This window comes from Silene latifolia, chromosome 4, assembly GCF_048544455.1.
Source record: "Silene latifolia isolate original U9 population chromosome 4, ASM4854445v1, whole genome shotgun sequence".
Classification (NCBI taxonomy): Eukaryota; Viridiplantae; Streptophyta; class Magnoliopsida; order Caryophyllales; family Caryophyllaceae; genus Silene; species Silene latifolia.
The window spans coordinates 112,450,889-112,460,391 of record NC_133529.1 but is presented as its reverse complement, the minus strand read 5'-3'; the positions used below and the strand labels follow the sequence as shown (position 1 = coordinate 112,460,391).

Sequence of the window (9,503 nt, the reverse complement as noted above, 5' to 3'; positions counted from 1 at the left end):
ATATAAAGGATAAATCATTGTCTTACATTGGATTTTTGGTTTATAGGGCACAAGAGAGATCACCTTTCTCTCTTGTTCTTGTGCTTTCCTTTTGGATGAACAAAGACCCAAGTGTAGGATCTCTCCCAATGTTTTATACCCAAAGCACACTCTAAATTAAAATTAATATTATAGATACTAGTACAATATTAATCTTGTATGAAAATTGACCCAAAATAATTTTGGTATTTGTCTCTAAAAACCGGTTTAGAGAGAAGAGAAGAGGAAAGTATTTTTATCTTTCTAAAATTCTTATTTTTAGATGAATTAGAATGAATAAAATCATACACTAACTAAATGTATGTATAAGGTAAAAAGATGAGAAAAACTCATGGTTTTTCTCCTCTTAAAAACCGGGTGGATGGGGAAGGGAAGGGAGCCAATGCATGCCCTAGTTGTTCTTCACAATGAGCAATAGGTATGCATGGCTAGAAAAATAGGGCAATCATTATGTTCTCCACTAATTTAAACAACACAATATTAGCCCAATTCTTCCCCTAATTTCGGCACACATAGATAATATGGACTCCATATTATCTTTGTCAAAATGTCAATTTGTCTTATGTCACATGTCATATTTTACATAAATTTGTTATGTATTTTTAACATATTAAAAATCAACGTATTAAAAATACGTCATATACAAAAATCGACTTAGTAATTCATAATTACTTGTACCAAAATATTTTACCAATTATAAATCACAATAAATTGTATTTATAATAATTCATTCAATTTCAATTGTTTCTTTAAACAATAATTTCATCCGAGCAATGATACAATTCGATTACTCAGACCGTATCTCATTTAATCAAATTTCAATGTGATACGTAAATTTTACTTCCAAAATCGTCCGTCAATTTTCAAGTAATTTAATTAACTCGTAACGTTATACGATTAATTAAATGATCAATTAAGAGTGTAGCCCTATAGGTATGACCTAGGGGATCAACTGATCACCACCGTCGCACGACAGTAATGTCAAACTCTAGTCAGTCAATCATTACCGATATGTGTGGACCAGTTGACAGTAAATATTACTTCCCAATTGTATTTTTTATAATGAGACTTAAACATGTGATCATCATGATCAACAGTTGTGATCGCATTATTGTCGGAGGACACATATTCCAACAATTACGTATATGAGATAACTATATGCATGAAGTTCAAATCCCGTCCGAATCATAAACACTGTACACTCATTTAGCATGAAGTTCAAGTCGCTTTTCACAAGCCAACCTTTTCTAGTCTAGGTAAGGCAAAGGCACAATATGGTAATTGAACTACTCGTACAAGTGCACATCATATTACGGAATCAAACTCCGTCTACATCCGACAATTTATAACTCATCACCTATAAAGAGTGAAGTTTGGTACTACTAAGTACATGTATCAGCAACAATCGAGAAGAAATGGCAACCAACCAACGCGTTGACTCAATGGACTACAGAGTTGAACCCCTGTTGCCAGCTGCATCTCCGCATAACTTTGTTGAGACTGAAAATGACCCGCCTTGGCAACTCAGCCTTGACATGTTCAAGCTTCCTGCTGATCGAGATTTAGGCAAATCCAACATGTTGGGATTGAGTAAGATTTTCTCTTTCATGCAAACCATACTTTTTTATGCTAACGAGTTTCCGACTTCATAGTTCATAGTTCATACCATACAAATTTTATCAATAGGGCTCTTAAAAATCACTAACGAATCTAATCTTACCTTAACTTCCAACCCTTGTTCAGTAAAAAGACGGAAGATTGCAGCGTACTATAAGAGACAAGAGGATATTATTCAAGGATTAAATGAATTGGAGCCATCAGTTGTGCCTGGCTCTTCAATAGCTAATTCTACTCAGGTGAGGTTCTAAACAACTTAACTGAGACAGTCTCACAAGATTGTTTATGCGAGACTGCTACATTTATTTACTAATTATCGATAAATATGGGTTAATTTATGGGTAAATTAGTTTGTCTTGCATTTCAATGTGAGAGACAATGTGTGACAGTCTGACAGACTAACTAGGCTATACACATTAAACTTTCGTGTTGGAACTGGTTACCGATAGTCTTCGGAGCATCATAGAACTATCACCATTTTCCGGCAACTTTTTTCTTGGCAGGATGAAGCAATGAGAATCGCAAGAGGGGAAAGAACTGCAATCACAACAACAAACATAGCAAATATCATGCTTCTGGCAGCAAAAATCTATGCTTCTATAGAGACTCGATCAATGGCAGTAATAGCATCAACCTTGGATTCCCTCTTCGACGTCTTAACAGGATTCATCTTGTGGTTTACTGAGCATGCAATGAAGAAACCAAATCCAGGAAAATACCCAGTTGGGAAAACTCGAATGGAACCAGTGGTAAGAACAATATTGGTTCGAAGAACCAAGCACAATGCAAAACCATGTAACTGTAAAAGTTGCTAATGTCTAAACTGTATATATGGTTCAGACCGGATATGAGACGGGTAGGACCACAAGGGCAGTAAAGCTTGCCAACCCAAATTTTAACACTGCTAGGTTCCCTCGTTCTCAAACCCGAGACGTAGTTAAGCTAGGTCAAATCTTCACTAGTTGATCAAAATGTTCACGGATAGTTTTAGACCTTAAAAACAAGCTCACCACCCCAAATATTAAACGAACACAGTCGGAGCAGATGATCACTTCACCCACGACCAATTCAGAATTCAGATCCTTTTCTAAATGTAACAACACAATTATCTCTTACAAATTCCTTACAAATCACAGGGAATAGTCGTGTTTGCATCAGTAATGGCAGCCTTTGGTCTGCATGTACTGTTCGAATCTGTCAGACAACTAATTACCAAGGTAATATATTTGGCCTTCTAGTACGCTAAGTCTAGATTAGTGACAATTACTACAATGGATGTGTTCACTGATCATGGTGCAGGCTCAACCAGAGAAAAGTCCAGAGAAGGAAAAATGGATGATCGCAATCATGGTCTCAGTCACAATAATCAAGTTTATCCTAATGGTTTATTGCCGAAGGTTCAAGAATGACATCGTTAGAACATACGCTCAAGATCATTTCTTTGATGTTATTACCAACTCAATTAGTGTCGCAACAGCTGTCTTAGGCATCAACTTCTTTTGGTGGATCGATCCCACTGGAGCCATAATAGTGAGTATATATGGCTATATCACTTCAATACTTCACTTTGGCTGATTTTCACATGTCCAACCTTTAAGCATTTGAATACACTAAGGGTCCGTTTGGATTGAAGGAATTGGAGAGAAGGGGAGGGGAGGGAAAGGGAGGGATTTAATTTACTTTGTTTGGATAAAAAATATGGGAGAAAGGAAATGGAGGGGGAGAGAAATGAGAGGACTTATTTTCTCTCCTATAGAACAAACTATAATCTTTCCAATGGTGGCAAGATTTGGAAAGAAAACATTATTTGGACTCTAATTATATCACTAGCATCCTTCAATCCTCCATCCATTCTTCATCTCCCTCATTCCTCCCCTTCCATTTCCCTTCATAATTTTTGTTATCCAAACATCCACATCCCATTTGCCCTCCCCTTCTCTCCCCTCCCTTCACCTCCCCTCACTCCCCCTCCCCTCCCCTTCCCTCCTAAAATTGTATCCAAACGGACCCTAAAACACTAACTGATTCCTGAAATAGTTGTGCCCGACACTTGCAGCCGAGTCCCTTATAGGCATTCCATCTTCCTCAAAGTACTAATACTATCCAACTGAATTGACACAAATACTTTCACAGATAGCTCTCTACACAACAACTACATGGGCAAGAATGGTGATCGATAATATAGGATCCTTGATTGGTAGAGGAGCCCCTCAAGAGTACTTAACAAAGTTAATATATCTTACGTGGAACCATGCCAAGGAAATAAAACAGATTGAAAGTGTTAGAGCTTACCACTTTGGACGTCATTACTATGTGGAGGTTGACATAGTATTGCCGGGAGACATGCTGCTTAGTGAAGCTCGTAAGATAGGTGACACCCTCCAAGATAAACTTGAGCAGCTACCTGAAGTGGAACGAGCTTTTGTCCACGTTAATCATAAATTTACCCACACATCAGAGCAACAGCAGAAGACACAAAAGTCAATAACTAGTACTTCATGAATGTCTGATAGAATCATCTAGTTATCTTGAACTTGCTATACTTTCTAAAACCAGTGTAATTTTATACAGGTAATTGTAACAGCAACAACAACAACTACATCAGAGCCTTAGTCCCAAAATGATTTGGAGTCGGCCAGCATGAATCATCCTTTAGAACCGTCCCTGGGTGATCGCACACCTCAAAACGCAAAAAGACAGAAAAGGAAAAGTGAAAAGCAAATGGAAAGTGAAACATAATACAAAAGTCAAGTTAAACTTATAGGTTTGAAAATCAAAAATTCAGTTTTCTCTTAGAAAACTTAGAATTTAGATCTACAATACAAATTAATACAGGTGATTGTAAGCATGAACAACAACAACAACAACAACATCAGAGCCTTAATCCCAAAATGATTTGGGGTCGGCTGACATGAATCATCCTTTCGAACCGTCCATGGGTGAACGCACGCCTCAAAAAGCGAATAAAAAAGGGAAAAGGAAAAACAAAAAGGGAGAACGAAAATGTAATGGAAAGTCAAAGGTAAACTTAGGGGTTTTAAAATCGAATTCCGGATTTCTTTTATAAAAACTTAAAAGCCAACTTTTGAAGTAGCTTACGACCTCAAGCATCATTCTAAACATATGGGAACGAGGAAAGTTGAGTCTGAAGTGTGTTCAGTATGCAATGCTCAGGGGCAATCAGATGGAGAGGTAAACTGCTACAACAAGAATTGGGGACTAAGTTACAACGAGTTTCACAAAAGTCTACGAAGCATGATAATTGAAGCTTACCCTGCAGATTACAGTATTTTAATACCAAGATATTATCCGAAAGTTGGCATTTTAGGTACTAAACTTTCTTTGGCTAAATGTGCATTTGCATATAAGCTCGATAATCAACACTCAGTCGGGAATGAACGAAAGTATCATAATATATAGAAGGGTACTCCTGAACCTTACTCACTACCAGTGTCAATTTTGTAGAATCGCTAATTGTGTAATTCTCAAGCTGGCACAACTTCATGTACCTCTCAATACAAGTAATATGAGAAAATCACACATCTAGTGTCCTCAAGCATCACTTTCCTCACAACAATAATCAATAACCAATAATCAATCTTAAGGTGAATGGAATTCAATTCCACAATCAATAATCCGTAATACTACAAATGCCCTGTTCTATTGGACTGAAACTATCTAAATTGAACTGAACTAAAGCGTAAAAAAGAATTGCAGTGACTTAATGTGATCTGACCCTGACTTGAACTGAAAAACGGAACTGAACTGAAATCAAGTACAATAGAACATGACCCAAATACTCCAACCAAACAATAAAAATCTCATCTTTAGCTATACCACCCAAATTCAACTCACTGAATAGTAAGAACATGACCCAAATACTCCAACCAAACGGAACGGAACTGAAAAACGGAACGGAACTGAAATCAAGTACAATAGAACATGACTAAAACACACATTTTTTTTACCTTTCATGCATGCAAATTGCAAAACATAGAGTTTAAAAGAAAATTCGGTATATACAAAAAGCAGGGTCACATTCCGGAAGCAGTTTGCTTCAAAGGACAGCAACAATCCTTGTAGTGAAAACATCAACCGTAGTCCATACACCATCAATATCTCAAAGCATACTATAACCATCATCGGCATTTAGTGTGACAAAGCACATGATGGATAAGATCAGGACGACGAAGGAAGAAAGTTGCATGGCTAACGCACCCCAACCAATAACCCCAGCATGCTTCAGGATGACCGGTATAGCAATGCTTCCGATTGTTGAAGCTCCTGTCAGGAATTTGGTAGCATTCACCCAGCTGTTCCATCACTTTCCCAGATTCAGTTAAATTAACAAGGGGCCTATCAGCCTAAGAGATAGTACTTAATCACGGATCAATGAAGCATGGTATTAACTTTTGCTTCTGAATACTACGACACATTTTGAGGCAGTATTTGGCCACATTTGTGGCGCAATGAGTCCAATGACCAAGATTAGGCCGGACAACCGATTTTGAGATCAATGATAAAGTCGCTGGTTATTACTCTCCGTGGTCACAGATAATTTACATATGTTATTGGATTGTTGTTTAATTTAAACCAATGCAAGTAGGTTAGAGAGCCTCAACATTCATTCTGTACCACACAAAACATGGCTAAAAGGCCATAAACTAACGGAGGAAACGAACAAAAGAAAGCGAGTAACATGGGTTGGGGTTCACTACTTCACTGCAACAGAAATTAAGCACTTCGCCACAAGTCATGACATACCTATCATTGGAAGCTTCTTCGAAAAGCGAGGAAGCATCTGATCCAGCAAAAAACATCAGAGGCATTGGGAGGAGGACGTACATTATAACTGCAAGACGATTAACCCATGCTATGTTAGGGCCCAATAACCAAAAAACTATGTAACATTTTCCTGTGTTTATCGGAAAGTTCATCCTAGTAGATAGATACGACTATCAACAATTAGGTTCTCAGGAGTTCACGAGGAAACCTCAAATGCTACAAGCATCATAAAATAAATTTAGAAAGTCAACGAACCATACAAATACTGAGCATGAAGGACATGCTATACTTGTATCATAGCAGTCATTTTTTTATTTTCACGACATAGTCTCAGATTGTATGCCAGAGCTTTACCTGATAGCATTGGCCACCAGTTATCATACAGAGCACATGCCTACAGCAGCACATGAAAGACGGAAGAAAGTCATCATATCTTGCCACAAGGTATTCAAATGTTGCTTTTTATCAATGAAAAAAATTACAAATAATATACAAGGGAAATAAAAAAAATTGGTACTGACCAATATTTGCAAGACAATAGCTCCAGACGCTAATATTGCCAGAAAAGCAAGTTTTCCACTCTGCACACAGGTTAGCATGTAACCAGGTAAGTCTGCCATTGAGTCGTCTCACCACACAAGTTGGAGCCTTTGTGACCAAGGATTGGAATCCAACTACTAAGCTCCTAAACCGAGATGAAGCACTGTGAGAAGATATTAATTTCACAAAGTCTTCTGTAAAAAGTTCTTATACAATATAATAAAACTAATTATTAAAATCACCTATTCCCGTCCATTTTTTTTTTTTATTAAAAGTACCTATATGGCTATAGCCTATACCCATACCACAAATTACGTAGTTACTAAAACTTCCTTTTCAAGTGGTATTCGGGTCAAGAGCAACGTGTTTTACACTAATACGCATGTAAAACCGTCGAACATAAGTATTTGTGTATTTCCTTTCTGCCTTGAGCTGATGAGTCTCATCCTGGGACACGTAAAGGTTGTGAAAGAAATCCAACAATGGTTAGATTCTATATTAACCGTACTCATCGAATAACCTGCATCACGGCCACTCTGACGAGCCGTGTTCCTCTTGTGTGACTAGCTAATTATAATTTCGGCAATTTCCCGTAAGAGATTATCAGATTAAGCAAAATTTGAGCAGCCAGTGAAAGTCCAGAGTCAATGTCAGAAACGGGCAGAATATAAATAACTTCCACGTCCCAAAAGTAATATATTATCCAACTTTAGCCCTATGTTGCTCTCCACCGTTCACCCACTGTAGCACTTGAATACTATCAATTATCATCAACCCCATAGCCATTTATAGCCACTAGTAAAATTCTCCAAAATCACGTCAACTGGTGCTCGATACAGCTTTCAGCTAAGACCATCCTTTCTCCCAGGATTCCCAAACACAATAAGTTACTAGAAAGAGTCTTTAAGAATGTTTAAGTACTTTCCAACAGATGTTCAAATTAAAAGGATTTGATTGAAAGGGGCTCTCTGGAACTGCATTCTGAGCAGGAATTCTTCCGCCTCTAATGAGCTTCAACAAAAAATTGTAGCATAGGTATTATTACTTCCTCTCCATTGCAAGTTTGCAACCAATACTTGAATCTCCTTAGCCCCTTGTTGGGTGGAGAGAGTTGAAGGTGCAAAATTACAAATGTTTGATTAGTAAATTGGGTTGAGGGGAGCAAACTGCTTGGATTCATTTCCTCTCCTACACGCCAGAAACTTATTTCACTTTAATGAAAATTTCGAAGGAAAAAACCACCCCAGTCTCCCTCCCCTCTCTCCCCTTTCCTCCCATTATTGTATCCAAACGAATCCGAAGACTCTGCCTGAATGGCTCCCATTCACCTTGGTGATTCCACAGTACAGCTTCAAAACTCATTACTCCTTCCCCCCGCCCAAACTCTATTTTGTTTAAGGGGAGCAGACATGATCCACCCAAACTCTAGTTTGTGCAAGTCATCGTATCGTAGGTCCACGGCTTGTGGCATAATGATACTAGATCACCTTCCCTTACACAATGACTCATATGATGATTGATGGCTCTACTATTCCATCCTTGATAACCCCAGCAAAAGCACAAAATTCCATTCACGACCCAACTATAGAAATCGAGAGTCTCAACTACAGTTCTGTCACTCAGATCGATAATAATTTCAAGTATCAAAAACCCAAGAACCGAAGACCGTTACTCCATTACAAACCATTATCCCTACTTCTCTATCTCAAATCCAATTTCCAAACATATGTCACATTAGCTAACAAAATAAAATTCAAAACTAATTGATTCCCTTCTAACAGTAGAAAAACCCCAACTCACTAAAAAAAAGGAATTACCCTGAAAAGTGGCGGAACCAGGCAGGGCTCCTCTTAATGTCGAATCCTAGTTCCGCCACTGCCCATGAACATGAATTAGCATAATTTTGCACATCCAATCAAGTTCAAATTAGGACATGATAAGCTCTGACAATTGATCAAAAACTAAAAGGGTTTTGTTTTCACATCATAAATTGACTACCCAAATTATCTATCACATAATTAAGAACTGATGATCAATATAAATATCTAGGGACTGGGAAATTGTGTGGATAAAACAAGTAAAAAATCGACATTTAAAATTATAATCGTCATTGGAATAGAATAGAATTGATATAAGGTATGAATGAATAATTAAGTCAAAGTAAATAACATACCAAGCTCGGTGATGAAATTAGGGATTGAAATTGATCCTAAAATCTGAAATTGGATGCTCAACATTCAACTCCAACACCGCCAACTGTTATTTGATGGTCATATTTCATATATATACAATCACTAGCTTAATACCCGTGTAAATACACGGACATGCACCTGGCAAAACGGGTCAATGGGTCGGGTTCGGGTCGGGCCTGTTCGAGTTTGTCACGTTGTCGGGTTGGTTCGGGCCGGGCCGGGTCTTTTCGGGTTTTCCGGGTTGTTTCGGGTCTGTTTGTCGGGTCATTTTCGGGTCAAGCGGGTCGGGTTGTTTCGGGCCGGGTCATTTTCGGGTCAATGATAAAGCGG

At 38.0% G+C, this 9,503-nt stretch overlaps 2 protein-coding genes across 7 annotated transcripts; one reads left to right on the top strand and one right to left on the bottom strand.

Moving 5' to 3' along the window:
- The first annotated feature begins 1,450 nt into the window (after positions 1-1,450).
- Positions 1,451-4,221, top strand: LOC141653849 (metal tolerance protein 9-like). The gene is made up of 6 exons (XM_074461718.1): positions 1,451-1,629; positions 1,783-1,895; positions 2,160-2,405; positions 2,793-2,873; positions 2,956-3,186; positions 3,790-4,221. The coding sequence occupies exons 1-6, from the start codon at positions 1,455-1,457 to the stop codon at positions 4,156-4,158; spliced, it is 1,215 nt and encodes a 404-aa protein (XP_074317819.1). The 5' UTR covers positions 1,451-1,454; the 3' UTR covers positions 4,159-4,221.
- A 1,155-nt stretch (positions 4,222-5,376) lies between these two features.
- LOC141653850 (vacuolar protein sorting-associated protein 55 homolog) lies at positions 5,377-9,255 on the bottom strand. Of its 6 annotated transcripts, none has more exons than XR_012547527.1 (6): positions 9,155-9,255; positions 6,963-7,126; positions 6,796-6,835; positions 6,421-6,508; positions 5,578-5,969; positions 5,377-5,510 (listed from the first exon to the last, which is right to left on the bottom strand). XR_012547527.1 is itself a non-coding variant. In XM_074461719.1 (5 exons), the coding sequence occupies exons 2-5, from the start codon at positions 7,059-7,061 to the stop codon at positions 5,777-5,779; spliced, it is 420 nt and encodes a 139-aa protein (XP_074317820.1). In that variant the 5' UTR covers positions 7,062-7,126; positions 9,155-9,255; the 3' UTR covers positions 5,377-5,776. The 6 variants fall into 6 exon arrangements, 2 of the variants coding, with proteins under 2 accessions (XP_074317820.1, XP_074317821.1); XR_012547526.1 differs by having other exon boundaries at positions 5,377-5,537; positions 5,591-5,969; XR_012547528.1 differs by having other exon boundaries at positions 5,591-5,969.
- Between the last annotated feature and the right edge of the window lie 248 nt (positions 9,256-9,503).